The sequence below is a fragment of the Eumetopias jubatus genome, unplaced genomic scaffold (genome assembly GCF_037043125.1).
Source record: "Eumetopias jubatus isolate StellerSeaLion01/CBP00866 unplaced genomic scaffold, mEumJub1_p1.0 scaffold_1, whole genome shotgun sequence".
Classification (NCBI taxonomy): Eukaryota; Metazoa; Chordata; class Mammalia; order Carnivora; family Otariidae; genus Eumetopias; species Eumetopias jubatus.
The window spans coordinates 66111378-66135749 of NW_028274807.1; the positions used below are offsets into that span (position 1 = coordinate 66111378).

Genomic DNA, 24372 nt, shown 5'->3' on the forward strand with positions numbered 1-24372 from the left:
GTAAGTAAAACAAACAAACAAACAACAACAACAACAAAACCCTAGCATAATCCAGTTAACTAAGGCTTTAAAAAAGTCTCTAGTTTAATTATGATTATCTTTGTTATTACTAGTTCTCTTTCTCCATATTTATTCTAGCTGAAGCTACTATTTACAAACATAAAAGTGCTAGATGACCGGCTATTTTCAAGGGAGCTTCATGGGGCCTTTGAAGAGAAAGAGGGTCAAAGCCACGGTGGGCAATTAAGTGCTGGTCCAAAGGCAAGGCTACAGGAACTAAGAGCCCAGTTAGAGCCACAGAGCCAGGACAGCCCTTCCAGAGGCCAACATGCACGAGTCAGTGTTTAGAACATCTTTTGCAGTCTCTAAGATCTTCTGATTGAGGCCAATTAGCAAGAAAATGTTGCTGAGTACCAACTGCAGCTGGTTAGGGCGGAGACACTCAGCAGCCTGCATCAACAGCGGAAACTTCTCCTTGATGATCTGCAAATCTATCACATAGCTAGTCTTGGTGAGTTATATTTAAATACAGTCATCAAATAAAATCCTCATTAATCAGGATTCCCTAGGGGTGAAGTAAAGCCTAAATTATGAGATTTGGATTTTGTATGAAAATATCTGCTTATAGTTGCTCTGCAGATCACTGGGTCTTTATTGATTACGTTCCCCTACATTAGCAAAAATCCCAGAAGGATACAGAGTATACTGAACACCCATACTCAAAACCTAAGAAAAGATAATTCCTCTGAATTTCCTGGCACTCATAGGTAATGAGTCATGGGTGTCTCTTCTGGGAAGTACAGATATACCTGTTCATGCTTCAGTGTCCATTTTTTGAGTAGAACCTGCCGGCCTGCAGACTGTATCTGCAGCAGATGGGAACAGGTGTCCTACCTATGCTGAGGACAGAGGGATTGCTCCTCTGTAAAATTTTTGGGATCTGTCCTTGTATCCCAAGGAGGCCAATATGACATGACATAGATTTCAGACCATTTGTCTCTATATTATTGTCAGTAGTCATTCTTCACACAACTTCACACAAATTGATTCCTAGCAACAGATGCCAGAGATGACTCTCTATGTGAATCAGGACTTTGGTTCTCCTGACTTTCCTTCTGGGAATGTTGGCACTCCTGACTAGGCACTAGACCCTGGAGAGACTGAGCTGACTTTGGGAAAACTGAGACCAGATCTGATGATTTTTGTTTCATCCTCTGTACTCCTTAAAACTTGGAATGTACACCTTAATATGTATTTTCTTGCCCAACTCCAGGCTCTGGTCTCCACAGGTCTTTGCATTTCATCTATCTCTGAGGATGGAAAAGATTGAGATTTGGGACCTGTTCCATCTGTGGAGCCGCAAGTGCCTCCTTGCTCCTGCTGGGTGAGCTCTGAGATGGGGAGCAAGGGTGGCAGGTTGAGTCTTTGAAGGGCTGTAAATGTAGAATGAGCTAGTGCTCTGGTTCCAGTGTTCTTAGAGACATCAGAGATGCCTGAAGGATGCAGAAGCTTGCCAGTTTCTTTTCCTACCTGAGGTCAAGGTCCCAATGCCTATATTTCAGCTCTAGCTAAGCATCTTCAACCAGTCCCAGTTTGCCCAAAGGCGGGCAGGAATAAGCAGGAACCCTGCAGGAACCCTGGCACATGGAAGATCAGGAGAGCTAAAGAGGCCAGGCATCCTTACCCTGGAGATGGCACAGGTTGTCTCCCAGCCATAGTCTGGCTGGGAGCTGCTCCTTCAACAGCTGAGGAGGTGACGACTGTTAAAACTCTCATTGTGCCTATAGGGTCTAGAGATCCCAGAGCTATTTGACTCAAAGGCCTGAATAGTCCAGGCTCCCGAAGAATTAACCGAGGCTTCTTCTAACTTTAAGAGTATTCCCCCACAGAATCAGCAGGCTCTGGGTACTTCATGGAACATGTGGTGGCAGGCAGAAAACCTTGAAAGACATGGTAGGCAAAGGGTGGGGAATGGCTCAAAGTGTGCTTGTTCTCTCCAGGGGATCAAGTCATGGTATTTTTGTGGAGAAGGAGCAGCATTCATGCCACAAGGACTCGGATCCCATTTCTATATGAATTGTTTGAGTATTTACAAATATATGAGGAAGTCATATGCGGGGAAATGGTGACTTTCTCATCCTGAGGCACCTAGAGCCATGGGCACAAGAAATCTAAAATCAAAGTGTGGAAAATTCCTAGGAGGTGTAACCACAAAGCTCTTATTCAACATTCATTCAACAAATATTTACTAAGTACAGGCCATGTGCCAGGCAGGAACTGATGTGGCTTATTTTTGATCTAGGATCTAAGAATAAATTCCAGGCCTCTAAGCAAGCTTTGTGATGTGGACTTCTCCAGGCCATCAGTTTGAAGAATCTTTTATCATATATCTTAGGGGATGTAGCAGGGCCCTCTTTTGGAGAACTCCCCAATACTATAAAATTTCCTCAGGATACAGCTGTACTTAATGAATTATGTTAACATAAAAAGGCCACTGGAACTCAAGTTACATATCAAACTGACATCTCTGAGATGTTTCCTAGGTACTTTCAAGGACTCTATCACTAAAGCATCACCAAGATTAACAAAGTCACCCCCCCATTGCAGATATAACTAATAAAAGTCAAGCTTTGCATATACAGCCATATCGTAAGAAAGTTTATGGACTTCCTTTTTTTGAAGATTTTTATTTATTTATTTGAGAGAGAGAGAGAGAGAGAGAGAGCACAAGCAGGGAAAGTAGCGGGTAGAGCAGGCAGAGGGAGAAGCAGACTCCCTGCAGAGCAGGGAGCCTGATGCAGGACTTGATCCTAGGACCCTGGGATCATGATCTGAGCCGAAGGCAGATGATTAACCGACTGAGCCATCCGGGTGCCCAGGTACTTCCTAATTACCTCTAAATTGTCCTAGGTATGTCCTACTCAATAAACTCCCCCTTGACTTTTTTTATCAGATTTCTTAACAATTAAGAGACTTTGTCCATTTACTACTTTACAGTACTAAGCATACCATTTAGGAAGGTGTATTCAATCTGGAACCAAAACTAAGTTATTAAGAAGTTTTGTATAAACAGCAATTAACAGCTTCCCTTCTGATCCCTGAAGGAAATGCAGCCCCAGCCTGCCTCCTGCCTTATTTCTCTCAGATTACCAGCCTTCTCATTCACATTCCTTGCACACATTTCAAATAGGCCAACAGGCAAAAGAAATACAGACTGATTAATATGAATGAAGGGTTTGGCTGCATAATTTATAGACCCAGTAATAAGACAACTCACAGGACTCCTGTGGGGACACAGGTGTTGAGTCTTTGCTCCCTGGGAGACTCTTTTCCATTAAGATATTGATTTCTTCTTTATGCCTGTGTAGTGCTGAGAGTTGCACATTCTAAAGAGCTTGCCCCAACTCTCTACTTTGTGTTGTATGGGCGTTCTATGAAACTAACTTATTCATTCCATATTTATTACTTTAATTTTATTTTTATTAATCTTTCTATTCTGCTTATTATTTATTCTTGAGAGTGTATTACATGAACACCCAGGGCACTTAACTTGGATCTCCTAATGGTAAGGTAAGCCCATGTGTGCTAAATAAATCTAGACTCAACAAATTGTTACTGAGTGCCTCCTTCATAATAAATTGGTTGAGTAGATGGTATTTTTACATTCCCTCTACCTAGAACACTCTCCTTCTACTCCAGCTGGTCAGTTCATTCTTCAATTCACTTCAAGGGGCTTCTTCTGGTCATCTCCTAGACTAATTTAGTGACTCTCATGTACACATCACTCCCTGCAAAATAATCATCCTTATACTTTAAATCATTTACTTGTTTAATGTTATCTCTACACAAGCTCCATTACCAGATACTGTATGTCTTTTGCATTTAGCACAACCTCTTTTTTTTTTTTAAGATTTTATTTATTTATTTGACAGAGAGAGACACAGAGAGAGAGGGAACACAAGCAGGGGGAGTGGGAGAGGGAGAAGCAGGCTTCCCAGGGAGCCTGATGAGGGGCTCGATCCCAAGCCCCTGGGAACGTAACAGCTGAGCCACCCAGGAGCCCCAGCGCAGCCTCTTCTATATCATAAATGCCTAAAGGTATTTATTGAATGAACAGCTGCGTCTTAGGGTTAAACATCTGACATAATAGACATTTAGCCAAATGCTGAGAACTCAGTTATTTAACAATTACAAATTGAGCACCTCAAAGTGCATAATGCATAGTGGAGAGACTAGAAAAGTATATAAGGCACCATTCTATAAGCTCTCAAGAGGGCTTCCATAAAGTGGATAGGCCATTTTCATGCATAGTTGCTTTTGAATGTCCTAGTTTTTAATGTCTGGCTTCCAAAAGGGGAAAAAGAAAAAAATGAGGGGAGGGTAAAAAGGGGTGCCATCCCTTTAAATCCTCTGTAAGTCACTTCGCCAGAGGGGGAGAACTTGCAACAATGGGGGTAGGTACAAGAACAATGACCACCCAGTTTTTTGTTTGCATCTCTACAGCAATCATTGACCAAAGCACAGATCGCCAGTATTTAGAGAACAGGGTCCTTCTTGCTCACCCTGGCTCGGACAAATTGTATGCAAGCTGCTCCAGAAATGCGTAAAGCTACCTGCCAGGGTGCCAGGGTGGGGAGCAGAGGTGGAGGGAAAGGTGGAGGGAAAGGTAGCTACTCTTGTGCTTAGAGCTGAAATTGACTAAAATTAACTGCAATTTATCTTCCAACTTCTCCCCCTAGAAGTTGCAAACCTTCCATAGACTCAGGAGTTCCAAAATAGTCACATGACACATATTCTGCCAGTGCAATTGTTTGTCTAGGTGAGTGGACAGATTCCGGGTGCTTACTACTCCAACATCTTTTTTGAATCCTCTCTATATAATTTATATATACATATTATATGTAATATGTATATAATAAATATATAATAATAAATATATGCACATATATTTACATTTATATATACATATATAAATAATAAATATATACATATATACATAAATATATATATACATATATATATATTTATTGTACAACTAGTTCATAATATTCCTGAAAAATTTAACAATCAGCTTTGGTAAAAACCAGTAAGAGAAGGATCCAGCAAACTACTATTTATTTCTCTTGATGTTTACCAAATTAGAATTAAAACACAAATATTAAAAATATTTAATGATGCACTAAAAAGTAATAATAAAATATTACATGCTAACATAAAAATATTTTTATGAAAATAAGTATGTTTTCCCAACAAAAGTTTTGAAGAAAAGAGGGGCACTTTTTTACATTTTTCCAAAGCTCTTTAATATTCAGCTTAAGAGAAGAAAATTAGATTCTCATATCGGCTTCTGTATTCAGTCTGTTGTGATATGTTGTTTTGCTCAAAGCATTTGAAGAAAATACAGCCTCAGGTCATTAGAAAATAGATGAACATTTTAATAGCCTTTTCAGAAAATTGTGGATATTCTTCTTTCTATACCCAAACTCAACAAGTAGTAGTTTCTCAACCCTGACTGCAAATTAGAATCACTCAAAGGGCTTTTAGAAAACACTGATGGTTGGTACTCACCCTAGGATAATTAAATGAGGTGGGCCACAACAATTGAATTTTTAAAAGCAGCCTAGGTCAGTGCTTCTTAAAATTTAATGTAAATATGAATTACCTAAGGATTTTATTCAAATGCAGATTTTAGGCAGGGGGTCAATATGGCACTCAATCTCGGATGGAATGGTTGTTACTTTAAATTACTAAGTTTTGAGGTAGTTTGTGATATGTAATGAATGATACTGAAATTGATAGCAAGATACGGGATACTGCCATGAAAAAAACCTACAATACGTGGCACTAGCTTTGTGACCAGGCAGCAGGGATAGGCGGGAAAAATTGCAAGGAGATTGGAAAACTGGCAACTTACATTATGTAGTAGTGAAACTATTTATTTATAAACCTATCACCTGCAAAAACTTGGCAGAGTGAAAATTTATCTAACAAACTTGAATTTAGATAAATGAGTTTATCTAAATAAAACTTTCAGGAAAAAATACCCTATGAGGTGAGGATATAAGAAAATAATGAGCTAATGAAAGAATAGGCCAGTTTATAAGCAAAATAAATTAAAGGGAGTTTAGAGGGGCCAAGACAAGTTTAAAAAACATTTCTCATCTCCCATCTACCCTTTTGGTAGAAGATTCTCAAAGTCAAAACCTAAATGATTTATTTGCATTTAATATATTATTGATATAGTTAGGTTTAAATCTATTATTTTGCTAGTTGTTTTATGATTCTATTTTAACTGCCCTATAAGTTATACCTCATCTTTTATTGCATCTGTGGCTGCTTTAAGGTTTGCAATACATAATACACAATTCATCATAGTCTACCTAAAAATAATATTATCTCTCTCCATTTATAGTTTTAAAACCTTAACAATTATATTTCCTTCAACTTTTTTTGGCCTATTACTATCCTAAAATTTACTTCTACATATGTCACAACACAAATACATTGTTACTGGGGCACCTGAGTTAAGCTTCTGCCTTCTGCTCAGGTCATGATCCCGGAGTCCTGGAATCAAGCCCCAGGTCAGGCTCCCTGCTAAGCAGGGAGTCTGCTTCTCCCTCTGCCCCTCCCCCTCCCCATGCTTGCTCTCTCTCAAATAAAATAAATAAAATCTTTAAAAAAATATGTTGTTACTAATTTGACAATTTTACATTGATTAAAAGTAAAAACATATTTTACTTTTATTTTTACTATTTCCCTCATTATTTCTTTGTGTAGCTCTAATTTCTATTTTATATCTTATTCCTACTGTCTGAAGAACTTCCTTTAGCATTTCTTATAGTACAGGTCCACTGCCAATGAATATAATCAGCTTTGTTTTTCTGGAAAAAAAATCTTTATTTTGCCTTCAGTTTTTGAAAGATATTCTTGATGTATATGGAATCCTCAGTTGACAGTTTTTTCAAAAACAAAAAAAATACCACATTTCAGCATTCTAAAGATGTCATTCCACTGTCTTCTGGCTTATATGGTTTCTGATAAGAAGTTTATTGAAAGTCTTACCTTTGTTCCTTGGCACATTATTTTTCTTTTTTCTGTTTTTATGATTTTCTCTTTATTTTTTATTTGAAGCAAATGTGAGGTTTCTGTTATTTATTCTGCTTGGGGTTCTCTAGGATTGGATTTGTGGTTTCATTAATTTGAAAAAAATTCTTGGCCATTTTTACTTCAACTATTTCTGCCTCATTTCTCTTTGTATTCCTGGTACTCTAGTTATCCACGTTATACTATTTGATATTGTTTCACATTTCTTGAAGGCTCTCTTCTCTTCCTCCCCCAACCCCTTCTTTATGCCTTTTTTTTTTTTTTGTCTTCATGTTTCTGTTTGGAAAATTTTTATTGATGCATTGTCAAATTTGTCTTCTTTGCTCAATTCTAGTCTGCTAATGAACTTCTCACAGGAATTAACTGCCATTATTGTCCTTTTTCTAGCACTTCCACGGATCTCTTTTTAAAATCGTTTCTATCTCTGTGAAACTCCCCATCTGTTTACGCATGTTGTCAACTTTTGAGTTCTTTTAACATATTAACGATCGTTTTTGAGGTCTTTTTGTGAGTTCCAATGTCTCAGTCATCTCTGAATCTGGGTTTAGTTGTTTATCTCTTGAAAAATGTTATTTTTCTCCCCTAGATTTTTTGTGTGCCCCAATTTTTTACCTAATGTCAGACGTGTATAAAAAAGACTAAGGTAGATACTACTTATGCCCAGATAAGAGTACAACTCTTTTTAGATCAGACAGTAAGTGTGGGGCTGTTTTACAATAGGGAATTTGTTTACTCTTTGCCCCATGTTGTGGGATGGGGCTTCTAAATGGAATTTCCTGAGTGATAGGAGCATTTTGTTCTGTTAGGCCACTGGACCACATGTGAGTTTATGCTAAGAAAAGGATGCAAAATAGGGGGTGAATCATGTCAGAAAGACCAACTATGTGATTAAAGGGTTGAGGCTTTGAGCCACATATCAGCCTGACCTCCCAACCTCTGAGGAGGTGAAGGAGGGCTGCAGATGGAGTTCAGTCACCTGGTCAGTGATTCAAACAATCACTCTATTTAATGAAACCACAATAAAAACTCACAACATTAGACTTCTGAGGAAGATGGTGGAGTAGGAGGACCCTAAACTTGCCTTGTCCCACAGATACAACTAAGTAACACACACATTAGTGTAAATAACCCAGAAAACAACCCAAAGACTGGCAGAACAAACTCCACAACTGAATGTAGAGAAGAGGCCACATCAAAGTGGGTAGTAAGGGTGGCAATGTGGTGGGGAGCTAAACCCAGTGGGTCCGCCACAGGAGGGAGGGAACTGTGGGTGCACAAGCAAGAAACAGACTATCACACCAAGGAGACTGCACAGGGAAGACAAATCCTCATAGCATTTGGCTTTGAAAATTAGAAAGGGCTGAATTCCATGAGTTCCTACAACCAGTGAGACTTAAAGCCTGGACTGTTCAGAAATCAGCTCAGTTCTAGGAGAGCCCAGAGGGCGATAGGAAGCTGAGTCCCCACCTTTAAAGAGACAGCAAACAGCCCATGGAGATACAGCATTGAAGCAGCCTTTGAGGAAAAACACCCAGGGTATATGGGAAAGATACTGATCTGAGAGTTCACTGAGGGACTTAGCCAGGAACAAATGAGCTGGCAGGCACCATTTTCCCTCACCCAACCACCCCATCAGCATAACCACATGGCCACCTGGAGCCAGCATGGTTTTCTTTTTTATCTTCAATATACCACAGACTTAAAATTAGTTTTTAGCTGCTGTTACCTTGTGCTTAAGAGTGGGATCTGGGTAGCTTTAAGGTTTTTCAGTGTTCTGACTCCACCCTCCACTTTTAGCTGTCCCTGTATGCCTTTGCCACAGAGGTTTCTCTCCATGCTGGTGATAAACTGCCATTGCTTATTACTTGGTGCTAGGCTAGTTGTTGGGACATGGGTGTTGTATTGTCTTGATCTATCCTAAATCTTAAGCAGATCTCTTCTTCCTGTGATTGGAGGTGGGGCTTTCTCAGGGTTTCTATCTTTCTACCCCATGGCAGTCATTATCTGTGGTGGTCCTTGGCAGGCAAGTTTCCTCCCCAGCATTAGCAGACATCTGCTTTGTATTGTGTAGGATTTCTGGGGCTAAGATGATTTCTTGTCTCTCCTTCAGGAGGGGAATTTTGTTTTCCTCCCTCCCTTAGCAACGCTAGATTTCTTTTGTGTCTGTGGCTAGTGTTTCCTATCCCACCCCAAGAGGCAGATACTTTTTCTTTCTTCCTTACATGCAGTGTAATTTTCCGAGCCTTGAGGTTAAGAGGGCTTACTGCCCCTGCTCCTGCGGCCTAAGGCTTTTAAGAGAAGGGTTCGGGAAAACGGGCAGGACTTTGATCATGTCACCCAGTAGCAGCCTATCACATTTGCCCGAACCATGAAGGGTATCTCTTCAGACCTGCTGCCCTGCTCCCAACCCTTCCTGTATTTGGTGAAGGTCTGAATTCTGTCTGAGGCTCCTAGATATTCTAAACTGACATGCTACCCCATACTTGGCCTTTAAGAATTTAAAATTTTAACTGATTTCTTATCCAGCTACCTTTGTCTCCTGTGCTCTACTAAAGATGAAATAGCTGGGACGCCTGAGTGGCTCAGTTGGTTAAGCGTCTGCCTTCGTCTCAGGTCGTGATCCCAGGGTCCTGGGATCGAGCCCCACATTGGGCTCCTTGCTCAGCAGGGAGCCTGCTTCTCCCTCTCCCTCTGCCTGCAGCACCCCTGCTTGTTCTCTCTGACAAATAAATAAAATCTTTAAAAAAAATAAAGATGAAATAGCTCATTTCACAGAGTTCCATCTCAATTTACTTGGCTGTCTTGAGGCCTCAACTATCAGGCTCAAGAAAAAATTATTTTTGTAGATTATCTGGCATTTTTTTAAACATGGGAGCAACATTTTCACATAGCTTTTTACATTCTCAGTGAAACCAGAACTTCCACCTGATTATCACAGATGAATTATATACATCTTTCCCAACTATGAATAATGATTACATTAGGATACTTACTAGAATTTTACTAAACTTAATTTTGGAGGACTGGACGTTATACTATTTGGTCTTCCCATCCAGAAATACTGGTATTTTCACTCATTTATACAAAAAATACCCTCCAGGTTCCTTATGGTATTGAGTCCATGATTTGTTAATTGTTTTTAACTTAAAATCCATATTGTTACAAACACAAATAGAATTAGCTTCTGGAAAAAAAAAAGCAGCTTCTGGTATTAAAACACAATTAAAGTTAAATAGGAAAAATCAGAAAGAATTAGGTTGGAATCAAATAAATATATAGGTACCTAGGATCATAACAGAAGTTAAGCATTATATATAGCTCTGAGATTCAAAGGAGATAAGACAAAGGGAACCAGTGAGTTATATAATTCTCATAGTTTAACATAATTTTATCTGAAGGATTTTTTTTTCTTGCGCTGAATCCTAGGGTTTTTTTAAATGTAGTTCTTTTAAGAAATAACAACATAAAAAATGAGTTCAACCACTGTTCGGTGGGAAACAGTGAAGTACCCTTCAAATGCCATTTCTTTCCCTCCCCTTAATAAAGGCCAAGCACCCTTCTTATATTAGAAAAACATAAATTCTAAATAATAAATATGAAAAGTTGAAGTAATCCTGACAAGTTTTTGAGAATTGTTGAAAATATTTATTTAGAAAACACGTTTAGTAGGAAAACAGCAAAAACAAAAGAAATACATTTCATATAAGCAACAGAATGCCATGCTGAGGTGAGCTCCACAATAAAAGCCACACTAATTTGTATGTGTGGCCAGGGATGGTGATGTGGAAAAAGGAAAGAGAACTGAGACAGTGGTAGAAGACAACTCTTTGCTTACTGCTTGCAAATCTTATTTGGAGAGGAATCTCTGGAAAACCATGAGTTAGGATAGTTCTAGTCTACAGCATGCCAGAGGCAGAACCAATATAATCTCCTGAAATAAAGGATTTGTGTCATTTCTCTGGGTAGCTCCCTAAGGGGGTTTGGTTCCACCAATGAATAAAGTTCCTAATTCTACACTAAACTCTTCCTTTGGGACATAAATCTCATCTCCTGCTTCTTCTTCCCCAAGCTTCTTCCACCAAGGTGCTTGTATATGCTTCAGGGTGGTGAGATGGGCCTGCTTGGCCTTGGCTGCCACAGGCCTGGATCTACTTAGGAAGAGCTCAGGTTCTTTCCCTTCTGCCTCCTTCAGACTTGGTGCCTCTGTAGTAAACAGAAAATAAACAGGTGAGTAGAAGAGCTCTGTACCATACAAGTGGGAAACTATAGAATTGGAATTCTGCTATAGTAGGCAGGGACAGGGTTCCAACTCTGAATCTATTATCATTGCTAGCTATAGATAGCATATAACTATTCACAAGTTGTAGGTGTGGCTGGCAGCAACTGCCCACCTCCCATAATGTGTTTAAAATAAAAGAATAAAAAATGTAGATTTTTTTAGATGATTTAAAGAACATGAATTTTTAACATATAGCAGAACCCCATTCCATATATGAGAAGCTCAGTTACAGCCACCTATCTATTGAAAAATACAAAACTTGCAAGTAATGGCACTAAATAGAGGACTCTGACTTTCTCTGCTCCATATATACTGAAAGTGTTTCACAGGTGGACTGAAACACTGTGGCTTCATGGATGAGATCTCTCACTAAATATACCTGTGGTTGTGAGAAGCAGATTAATTAACTATTGTGAAAGCACTTCATTAAAAATTATAAAATGGTACGGTAACTACTGTGATCATCTACTTCTAAAATATGATCAAAAGCTTTTAAGACTACACAATAGAATCTGGCTAGAAGGGCTCAGCATCTTTACAGTTGTAACTGTTGTCTGAGTTGATACCTATGAAGGACAGTAAGGCTGGGAGAAGCAGCCAAAAATGTTATGGGATCTGCACTATTTGAAAAGATCATGTGCTGGCATGTTCTGGATCTAGAAATTTCTGAGGACAAGAGATAGGCTAATAAACCACTAAATGGTATTTTCCCTCTGAAGATTTTGGATGTCACAAAATCTTGCCATAGGTTGTTCATTTTAGGAAACAAAAATGGAATGAGCACATACTCATTAACTGCTCAATGTTGGTGCTGATCTGAGCCATCAGAGCCTCCCTGTGTTGCTGGGCTCTCTCTTCTAGGGCCCTGCCCATAAGGTAGTGTTGCAGTTGTTCTTGAGCTTGGGAATGGAGCTCTCTGCTAGTCACATCTGACATCTGAGAGCTCTGGGAACAAAGAACAGAAAAAATTATCACAAGACACACACACACACACACACACACACACACACACACACACAGGAGCTCTCTGCTAGTCACATCTGACATCTGAGAGCTCTGGGAACAAAGAACAGAAAAAATTATCACAAGACACACACACACACACACACACACACACGTTTTGCCCAACCACTTAGATGAGGTTCCAGAATGCTTAGCTGTCTCTCATCCCATCAGTTGAATCTCAAGATTGATTTCTACATTGTACTCTTGTGCAAGCATTAAATAGCCTTTTAAAAGCAGCTTTACATGAAAATTCAGGGGATAGTTTCTGGTATGCTCCTACACCTCACTTCCTCACACACTGTTATTCTGGGAGAAGAGTTAAGACTGAGAGACCACAGTGAAAACTACAGATGGTTCGGTAAAGATACTGGCCTGAAACAGGAGTAAGTAACAAGGCCAACCTCTTGTTCCAGACCTCACCTGCCAGACTATGTTACTTTTTATCTCACCCCCACTCCTAAACTTATTTAAACCATAATGTTATGATTGCTTCTGGTTTCAGAGATCAAGGGACAAAATTAGTCAAAGGACCAGATTCCTTTGGCCACACAGCTACTTTAAAGGGAAATTAATTAGTTTAGACAAGAATAAGAAAATTTTAACTCTGAAGCTGATAAAGCTTCTGACACCACAGCTTCTCAAATATTCAATGGATCTGGTATAGGATGGAGTCCCATTCCAGCGAACACCTTACTTTTCAGCTACAGAATCTTAAACAGCAGCACTAGAGTATGACTAAAGCAGTACTTCTTTTTTAAACAGGAGCATGCATCAAAATCATACATAATGCATTAAAAAAAGAGAGAGCTCAAAGACCTAACTATAAGAGATAAAACTGTAAAACTCTTAGAAGAAAAGATAGAGGAAAAGCTTCATGACATTAGGTGGGGCCATTTCTTTGACTATGACACTAAAGTCACAGATACAACAACAACAACAAAAAATAGGTAAGTTGAACTTCCATCAAAATTAAAAATTTCTGATACTATGAACAGAGTAAAAGGGTAACACACACAATGGGAGAAAATATTTGCAAATCCCATATCTAATAAGAGATTAATATCCAGAATATATAGATAACTCCTAAAACTCAACAACCAAAAAACCCAAACAACCTAATTAAAAAATGGGCCAAGAACTTGAATGGACATTTCTCCAAAGAAGGTAATATACTATATGTTAACTAAATTGAATGTAAATTAAAAAAGAAGATATTCAAATGGCCAATAAAAGATGCTCAAAATCACTAATCATTAGGGAAAAACAAATCCATTCACAATGATATAACACTACGCACCCCTTAGGATGTGAAAATAACAAAAGGCGAGGAGGTGGAGAAATTGGAACCCCTGTGCACTGCTGGTGGGAAAGTAAAATGGAATATTATGCAGCCATCAAAAATGGAATCTTGCCATTTGCAATGACATGGATGGAGCTAGAGGTATTACACTAAGCAAAATAAGTCAATCAGAGAAAGACAATTATCATATGATCTCACTGATATGTGGAATTTGAGAAACACAGCAGAGGATCATAAGGGAAGAGAGGAAAATATGAAACATGATGAAACCAGAGAGGGAGACAAACCATGAGAGACTCTTAATTTCAGGAAACAAACTGAGGGTTGCTGGAATGGAGGGTGGTGGGAGGGATGGGGTAGCTGGGTAATGATACACTGGGAAGGGTATGTGTTGTGGTGAGTGCTGTGTGTTGTGTAAGACTGATGAACCACAGACCCACCCCTGAAACATTATATGTTAGTAATAAAAAAAAAAGATAGAAAAAAAAACCCTGCTGGGATTCTGATTATACTAGATGACATCCTGTCTTGTTCCCGATTTTAGGAAAGAAGCATCCAGTCTTTCATCATTGTCAGCTGTAGATATTTTTTATGACATGGAAAAAGTTTCCTTCTATTTCTGCTTTGCTGAGATTTTTTTTGCATGTATTTATATGATGATACTGTTTTTCTTAGTCTGTTAATATGGTGAATTACATTAACTGATTTTCAAAGGTACAAATGGTCCTATCAAGGGTCATATGATATGGTCATATTGGTTTTTCATTTCCCCATCACTTTCTTTATGTTTCCTCTTTTCCGCCTTCTTTTTGATTAATCAACTATATTTTATTATTCTATTTCATCTCCTTTATAGGTTTATTAGCTATACCTTTTTTGCTTTTTAATTACATTGGTAGCTTTAGGATTCAGAGTATACATTTTTAACTTATCAATCTATTTTCAAGTAATATCATCTCACTTTATATATAGAAAAAAAACCTTTCCATAGTATACATCTATTTCATTCCTTCTGGCTTTTATACTGTTGTTGCTAAGCACTGTACTTTTATATATGTTACAAACATCATTAAACAATGCTATTATTTTTGTTTCCAACAAGAACTAAACTAAAATAAACTATTTTTGAAAATGAAGTTTAACTGAAATACAGCCACACATATTTGTTTACATATTATCTAACGCTTTAATCTACAACTGCAGAGATTTGTAATTGCAATAAAGGTTATAACGTCTACAAAACTGAAAATATTTACTCTCTAGTACGCATTACAGAACACTTGATATTTTGGTTTAAAGAATCAATTATATTTTATAAAGATTTAAATGATGAGGAAAAAGTCATATATTTACCCATGTTGTTACCATTTCCAGTGTTCTTAATTTCTTTATGTAGAGTTGGGACATCTTGTGTCGTCATTTTCCTAATATCATTTTTGAGAAATATCTTAAATCCTTTACAACTTAAAGGATATAACATTTCTGGTAGTGTGAGTATGCTTGTGACATAGTTCATCATTTGTATGTCTGAAAAAGTTTTTTGTCTTTGTTGTTAAAATAATTTTTCAAGGTAAAGCATTCTGCATTGACAGATTTTTTTCCTTTCAAAACATTAAAGATGTCTTCCTACCTGCATTGTTCCTGCTGAGAAATATGTCATTTCTTTCTCTGTCTTTATGTTTTTATTTTTCTATTTTTAAGATTTTTACTTTATTACTGATTTGAGGAATCTGATTATCATATGACTTGGCATAGGGTTTTTTTCATGTGCCTGTACCTTCACTGGACTTAGGGGTAAATTTATAGTTTGGAAAGTTTTTGGGCATTATTTTTTCTCCCCATCTTCTTCAGAAACCCCAATTACTCATTTATTTGGCTGCTTGAAGTTTCATAGATCACTAATGTTCTTTTCAATTAAAACATTTTTTTCTCTTTGTGTCTCATTTTATACAGTATACATTACTATGCCTTCAACTGTATTAATATTTTATTCATCAATGTCTAATTTGCTACTAATGATCTAGTGCATTTTTCATATCAAACACTGAAATTTTCATCTCTGGAAGTTTGATTTGGGTATTTTTGATATCTTCCACATCCCTACTTAAAATTTGAATATATGAACAATGTCCTCTGTAATTCTAACATCTGTGTAGTCTCTAGATTGATTTAAGTATCTTCCTCATCATGGGTCATGTCTTCCTGCCTCTCTATACCCATGTTAATCTTTAATTTGCTGCAAGACATTGTAACTTTTAACTTGTTGAGTATTTTTCTGGGATGTGGTTAAATTACATAAGAATTTTTATCTTTTTGGCTCTCGCTTTTATGATTTGTTTATCAGAATGCATCAGTCCACACTATTTACTTTCTACTACTAAGGCAAGACCTTCCTAAGTACTCTTTCTGATACCCTGTGAATTAAGTTTTTCCCATCTGTTTGATGGGAACATGTACTATTCCTGGACCTGTGTTGAGTACCAGGCACTGTTCCCTCTTATCTTTGAAGACGACTGTTTCCTTTATCTTGGGTAGTTTCCTTATATAGATGTGCTAATCAGACTCCTGAAATATACTCAAGGGGAATATTCTGCAGATATCTGGGGTATTCTTCGTGTATCTTTTCACTTTGTACTCTGTCCTATGAAATCTAGCTGCTTTGTTCTCCTCAGACTCTCAGTTCTGTCTCCTCAGCATGCGGATCCCAAAGGGTTCCTCCTCTTTCCTCCTCCTTGTGCTGTGACCTAGAAACTCTCTCAGGGCAATAAGCTAGGCCATCATAGGGCTCACTTTGTTCCCTCTCAAGAATTACTAACCTTCTTTGTTTGATGTCCATGGTCTTGAAAACTGTTGTTTCATGTATTTTATCCTTTTTTGTTTCCCATTTGTTTCAAGCAGGAAGTAAATCCAGTCCCTTTTACTCCATCTTGCCTCTAAGGAATTACTAACCTTCATTGTCTGATTTCCATGATCTTGAAAACCATTGTTTCATGTATTTTATCTTTTTTTCCCACAGTTGTTTCAGGCAGGAAGTAAATCCAGTCCCTTTTACTCCATCTTGCCTCTCAGGAATTACTAACCTTCATTGTCTGATTTCCATGATCTTGAAAACCATTGTTTCATGTATTTTATCTTTTTATCCCCCAGTTGTTTCAGGAAGGAAGTAAATTCAGTCTCTGTTACTCCATCTTGGCTAGAAGCAGAAGTCAGAACTTTTTTCTATTGCCTACCTCTATGTGGTAACCACACAGGGCCTGACTTATAAGGGCAGGCTTGTCATCTTCTTTTACTTCACAGGCTTACATTAGTTTGTGGGTTTAAATTCAGATTAGTAGGAGGGAAACGTAGGAGGCCTTACTGAGGCCTCCTCAATTGGACCTTGTTGTTCAATTCTGCTTTTACCAATGCTCTGTGTTCCAGTGCTTATCTATCAGATACATGTTCAGCTATAATATATTAGTACTCTAATTTCCATTTATAGAGTTTTTTTCCTGGATTTTTTTTTTTGAGGGGGGTTGTTTGTTTGCATAAAGCTCTTTAGTTTTGGGAGCTCTGCAAGAATGAAACAGTGAATGATAGGACTACCTAACATTACTCTTAAACTCTAACATTAGTGACCCAGAACCTTTAGATTTTAGAAGACAGAGTCAGAGAAAAAGTGTATATGTGGGGAGGCAGGGCCAGGGAGGAGGGAGAGAAAGAACCCAGAGACAAACAGTAGAAGTACAAGAAAATGGATGTGGAAAGTACCAAATGGCACTTGAGTGTTTAGTTCAAGTGAGGGCAGTAAGAATTGATTGGCTGAAATGTATAAATTCCCCTAAAATTAGTGAAGTATAGAAGTATGGAAAAAGCATCAAGAGAAAAGTGGAGATGACTGGCAGAAATACAGGTTATTAAAATTAATGATGGGGTGGTGAGTTACTCTAAAAGCAGAAAGGAAAATGATCTTCAAAGACATATAGGAGTATAAGGTCAAGAACTCAGAAGGGAGGGGTGCCTGGGTGGTACAGTCGGTTAAGCATCCAACTCTTGATTTTGCTCAGGTCATGATCTCAGACTTGTGAGATCAAGCCCCATGTAGGGCTCTGCACTCAGCAAGGAATCTGCTTCTCTCCCTCTCCCTCTGCCCACACCCCTCACGCACTCTATTAAATAGATGAATAAATCTTAAAAAAAAAAAAAAGAACACAGAAGGGAGAAGCAAAATAACACCAGATCTATAGTACTGTGATCACAGAAAGTAAAAGATATGGACATTTCTATCGGGAGAAATGTGTTAGCAGTATTACAGTGATAAAATCATAAGAGGCAAATAGTCAAATGCTTTATAATATTAGCTCCTGGGGTTTCATCAATGGTTTCATTAATAGCAGGTGTCAATTCTCACATGTATGTATTATGTGTTTGGGTATACATGTTAACATTGAATATTTATTGATTGCAAGCTAAATATATTCTTTGTGGAAGCTTCAAAACAGTCAATAGTTTTACATACTATTGGAAAAAAGCAATGACCATGTCTTGCTGATACACTATAGGAAATAACAGATTTGAAGCAGTCTCCTTAACCTATTGACTGTACTATGGCCCATATAATTATAAGATTCCAAAACTCTTAACTCTATGGTAAAGCCACTGTATTACTTTATATCAATAGTAAACGCACAAACACATGAGTATCATGCACTGGAAAAATGTAACACTGATATCATGGCACAGAAGTCTGCATACCGGATGTCTTCTGAGATAGTCATCCACTTGTTGCTTCAGTTCAACTCTGCGTGCATCAGTGAGATCTTGAAGTCCTTGCCAAGGAGCAAATAGCTTCTTTTTCTTACGACACTTCTCTAGGAACTTAAGAGTCTGGTGCAAAAAAAGATTTGTGATTTTTCATTCCTGACTAACAGAACTATTTTCTTCTATAACATATGGTAGCAACAACATTATAACAGTTGTTAACTTTGAGTGTGCATGGGGAGAGGGATGGGATTATGATGGGAGTGAGGGAGGACAATGAATTTTAATGATATTCTTCTGTAGTGTTTTAATATTTTACAAGGATATATTCATGTATTGTTTGTATGGAAAGCAAAAAAGAGGAAAAAATAGTAAGTGAGTTCTTTTCTCAATTCTAGTCCCTTATAAAGTGTATGATTTTGGGCAAGTCACTTGATCGCCACAGGATGGATTTTATGTCTATAGAAAACACAAACCCCAATTCTACTTAGACTAGAAAATTGTGAGGATCAAAGGGACAATATGTAAGAAAAAGCTTGGCAAATGAGAAATTATAAAATTGTAAAGTATGGGACAACTGATGAAAGTAGTTTCTGAATGTTCTTCCTCATGTCCTTCAGAAAGAACTCCTAATAAAAGACGTCTTGAAACAGGCAAGATTTGGAGAAAATTTGAAATTATTCTGCCAATTTTTTTCACTCTTCTCCCTTCCTTATAGCTTTTATTTTCATCAAAGTTATACTTCACATTGCTTTAAAGAAAAGGTTGGCAAATTATGGCCCACAGACCAAATTCAGCCTGCTGCCTGTTTTTACATGGCTTAAGAGTTAAGAATGGTTTTGTACTGGGCGCCTGGGTGGCTCAGTCGTTAAGCGTCTGCCTTCGGCTCAGGTCATGATCCCGGGGTCCTGGGATCGAGTCCACATTGGGCTCTCTGCTCTGCGGGAAGCCTCCTTCTCCCTCTCCCACTCCCCCTGCTTGTGTTCCTGCTCTCGCTCTGTCTCTGTCAAATAAATAAATAAAATCTTTAAAAAAAAAAAAAGAATGGTTTTGTACTGTTATATGGTTAAAAAGTTCAAAAAGTAAATGAATATACTGTGATGTGAAAATTATATGAAATTCAAAATTCAGTGTCTACAAATAACATATTATTAATGTGTCATGCTTGTGTATTGCCTATAGTTTCCTTTGTGCTACAACCATAGAGCTGAATAGTTGCAACAGACTGCATGGCTCACAAAGTGTAAAATATTTTACTTTTCAGCGCATTCCAGAAAAAAATTTGTTGATATAATTCTATTGTTTAAAGTGTCAGCTTTATAAGAATTATTACCAAAAAACCCTAGAGTTCTCTGCCCCCTCTCTCAAAGACAACAACTTTAACTCTTTCAGGTTTTTCTTTTGATGTTTCTGTCCATCTACTTTTCTGTCATTTTTCAGGTATAGGTATTATCTATTGACTTTCTTGTATAAAGAAAGTCATACAAGACTCTCTTTCCCTGCTTGCCCTCCCACATACTTTCCATATCCCCAAACATCCATTATTACAAATTTAGTTAAATCAATGTTTAGTGTTTACATAATTATGACTACATAAAGGCCATTCAAGTTTGAACCGTATCACATATGATTTACTTTTCCTTTTTTGCACATTTTTTATTTTCTCTAGAATTAATAAGGCTGTGGTTTACCTGTGCTTACTTTTGTATGCACTTATCACTGATTATGTATCTAAACTCTCCTAATGCTTATACATTAAAATATATCAGGCATTCTATCAAATTTATTTTCCTGGACATATATCTTCTGGAGCTTTCTGACCTGCTCAACTCTGGATTGATTGCTTTTTATGCCTGATGCATAGGTATCATCCTGAGATCTCCATTCACCATCATCTTGGTGACTCCTTTTCATCTTTCCTTTGCATTTTCCTATATTCCATATTGTCTTTTCTTCTTGGGTTACTTCTTTGTTTTAAAGACTTTGTGATGCATGAAAATGTCTTTAGTCTATGCTTACCTTAAACCAATGGTGTGGTTGCGTGCAGAATTCTAGTTGGAAATCATCTCCCTCAAATATGTAACAGCCTTACTTCATCCATTTTAGCTTCCACTGTTGCTACTAAGAAGTATATGTGTCCCCAGTGCATTTCATAGTAATGTAAAATAAATGTGGGTATGTTTCTATCCTTATATTAAACATTTAGTCAATCCTTTTAACCTAAAACTCATAACATTCAGTTCTGGGAAATCTTGAGTTATTTGATTTCCTCTCCTCAGGTTTTTTTCTGTTGTTTCATGTTTGAATGTTTGACCTCCTGGACTGGTTATCTTTTCTTTTTGCCCTGCTCTCTAGATTTCCCCAACTTTTTTTCCCTAGCCCTTTTATTATGTCTTTCATTTTTTTTCTGCCAATGTTTATTCTATTTGTTCCTTTTTATATAGCATCTTGGTTTTATTTCATGCATTATCTTCTCTTAGCTTTAAGGAAATAATAGATTTTGTAAAAGTTTTCTCATCCCTGCAATGTATCTATTTCCACCAAGTAGTTTTATTCTGTTTCTTCTGGCCTCAGCTTTTCTCAGATATCCAATGATACTTTGAGCTAATATTTAAGAGTAAGCTCTAAGAAGGTGTTTAGAAATTCTGGACAGGTGGGTAGGGTTTATCTACCATACTTCAATACAGAACTACTGAACTGAGCTGTTTCTTTCAAGTACCCCATTGTGAGTATACTTGTAACTTTTCTCAGATTCCTCAAAGAAAATACTCTCAATCTACTGTTTGCAGGAGATAAGCCTGGCTGACAGCACACTGGGACCTAAGGGGGGGAAAAACAGGGCTGGAGGTCTTCTCACTCAGTTTATAAAATTTCTCTAATACCCCTATTTTAGTATCTAATGGAGACTTCAACTGTGCTTGCATCTTCCTGTTGAGAGACCCACTCCTTTCCTTGTACTCTTCCCTTTATTTGATTCTTCTTCCTTGCTTCTCCTTCTCTCTCCTCTACCTCCTCCTTTTAGCACCACCCTCAGCTTATCACGCTATACTGGGAACTTCAGAATTAAGGTACCAGAACAGAAGAATCTCTGTCCCTAGATCAAAAAAGCCCACCTTGACCTTTTCTTCACTCTTTGTCATTTCAGAACTCTCTGAAATTATATTTCTCTCCCTGTTTTTTATTTTCTCAACTGCTAATGGTTTGTTTTACTAAGTGTTTTTGTGGTCAGTCTGTGATGGATATGTATAACAGCACTATAATACTTTCCTGCTATAATCAAGTAGCAAGAATTGCCATCATTCTGGCCCTAGAGACCAGACACCAGCAATTATCACCTTCCTTCTGAGTTTAAGAGATAAGAAACCAAGAGAAGAAAATCCTGAAGCATTAAAAGGGAAAATGCAGCTAACCCTTCAAATCTAATTTCAACACTAAGCCACTACAGAGAACTCCAAGTTGTCTATGTTAAGGATGTGTAATTTGAAATCAGCAAGCTTACACTGGGTTTTTTTTTCAATTTCTAGCTACATGAGAAACAATGCCTCTGCTTTTGTACAAAATAAGGGAGGGAGAAAGGTAAACAACAGTTCTGGTCTTTCTTCCAGTTCTGGCCTTTTCCTGCCAAAAATACTAAAAACCAGTTCCTTCTAAGGGACAAGTTCAATGAAATGATATTCCTACTACTTTCAGTGAAACTAATGAATTATTCCTTTTTCTTTTTTACCAAGATCAATTGCAGTGCTAATAGAAATATAATGGAAGTCACATGTGTAATTTTAAATTTTCTAGTAGCCATATAAAAAAAGTAAAAACAGGTGAAATTAATATTTTGCATATACTGGGTTATGTAAATATATAACTCAATATATGCAAATATATGTACATTTTTCAACATGTATGTTGTATGTAAAAATTATTAATGAAGTATTTTACACTCTCATATTAAGCCTTCAGAATGTGGTGGGCATTTCACACTTACAGCACATTTCAATTGCGACTAGCTACATGTCAAGTACTCAAGTAGTCACCTATGGTTAGTGGGTACTGTATCAGACACAGTCTATATGCAGGTATATAGTAGGTCTTAGAAAAGGATGCTTCAAAATGTAGCAAAATGTATCATTTACTGACCACTGGTTGCCCTATTCTAATTTTCTCTACTATTTTCATTTCTCTTCCCTCTCTGTACTTCATAATTTTTCTTTTCTTTCCCTCTTTGAAAGGAATCCTCTTCTTACCTTTCTACTTTTCACTAGCTTTACTTTGACTTCATTATTTTTAGTAGTGAGTTGCAAAGACTAAAAACATGATCTTGACCCAGCCCTTTTTGTTCTTACAATGGAGACCCATTTTCCTTTTGGGTGGGGGAGCTAGGAGGTGGATGTAACTAATCTTTTTCCTCTTATGCCAAAGAAAAGTGTGAAAGCCAAAATAACTTTGCCTCCATAGCCCTCAGATACCTTCCTATAAAGACCTCTGTGCTTTAAGGAATGGTGGACAAACTGGGGTATCTCACTTTAGAGTAGAGGACCCTTTTATAAAATTCTGGGCTTATCTAAATAGGCAAGGTAGTAATTCAATTTAATAGGGGCCCAGCTGATCCTCTGACAGAGGAGAGTTTAAAAAAGTAGCCATGAGGTAAAGGTATTAGAAAGGACCTAAGGGTTCCTCTAAAAGAAATATGTCCAACACTGACATCCATGGGTTAATTCTTAGATGGCCCTGTTTAGCAGAGGGTAAAATGCAGGTATAGGTGTGGTTTGGTGATGCTGCAGGATTGTTTGTTGTACATATAGCCTGCCATCACCAGAAAAGCCTGAGGAAGAAGGATGCAGCAGACAAATCTTCCTATTTCTGTAGTACTTACTCTATCCTATTTTTTGAGTGGTTTTTTTAATAATCTTTGTAAAACGTTAATCACAGAAAATTAACAAAGAGACTATTCAAAATCTAACACTGTGAAATACTGAAATTAACCCAAAGTTCAAAAATAAAGGACTATAAAATGCTATAGGACCTGAAATCCTAATATGAAAGTTAACAGGTATAAGTGAATAAGAGATGTTAGGAAAATTGGTCATTAAATGAAATAAAGAGCCTTGTTTGCTATGCTTTTCCAAGGCAATAAATATTACTGAATCCCAGGAAAATTATTATTTAAGAACACCGTTCTATAATTCAAGAATTATAGTGATCCAGTTATATCTAATATATTATCTATACATTAAAAAAATAAACTATGATGTGCTAAACTAGTACAGGCTTTGCAATTTCCAAAATACTTTCCCATAAATTGGGTCATCTCATTTATATAACAACTGAGTGGAAAAGGTAGGGTAAACATCCATTCATAAAACAAGCACATGCTAAGAGCTGACAACAATAGATAAGACTTAGTTCCTTATCCCTGAGGAAGTCACAGCCCAAGAAAGAAAGAAAAAAATTTAACAAAGTACACTGCAGTATGATAAATGATGTACAAGGTTCTATGGAAGTACTAAGGACTGAGTGTCTAAATCAGTTTGTCCAGTGTTAAGGAGGTTCTTATTTTATAGAGAAAGAAACTAAGACTCAGAAAAGCTAAATGACTAGACCAAGACTTTACAGCAGGTATATACAAGGTCAGGTTTGAATCCATGTTTTTGCACTTCCTAATCCAGTAATCTTTTTACTGTATTAGACTCACTGCTCTCTGAAGTATGACAGCTGCTTTATACTCCGTGAGAGATGGCCTCTGTTGGCGAAAATTTCTCCTTTCCCTGTACCCTCTCCAGTGTTTCTGGATAATCAATGCTGATTTCTCTTCTATTTCCCGATTATATTTTTCCACCTGACCTAAAAAGATGACAGACACTATTACAACATACTCAACTGCTATACTTTCTCAAGTTCTGGAATCAGGATAATGATATTAACAATAATCTTGCAGTCTTTTTATTTGTTT

At 37.3% G+C, this 24372-nt stretch overlaps 1 protein-coding gene across 2 annotated transcripts in view; it reads right to left on the reverse strand.

Moving 5' to 3' along the window:
* Window positions 1–10767: 10767 nt before the first annotated feature.
* The window catches only part of IQCB1 (IQ motif containing B1), a 53136-nt gene continuing 39531 nt past the window's right edge, over window positions 10768–24372 (reverse strand). For both annotated transcript variants that reach the window (XM_088028305.1, XM_088028332.1), the window contains 4 exons: window positions 24115–24263; window positions 18423–18554; window positions 12172–12328; window positions 10768–11307 (listed from right to left, as the gene is read on the reverse strand). In XM_088028305.1, coding sequence (XP_087884431.1) covers window positions 11075–11307; window positions 12172–12328; window positions 18423–18554; window positions 24115–24263 — 671 coding nt within the window. In that variant the 3' untranslated portion in view covers window positions 10768–11074. The remainder of the gene's footprint in view (window positions 11308–12171; window positions 12329–18422; window positions 18555–24114; window positions 24264–24372) is intronic.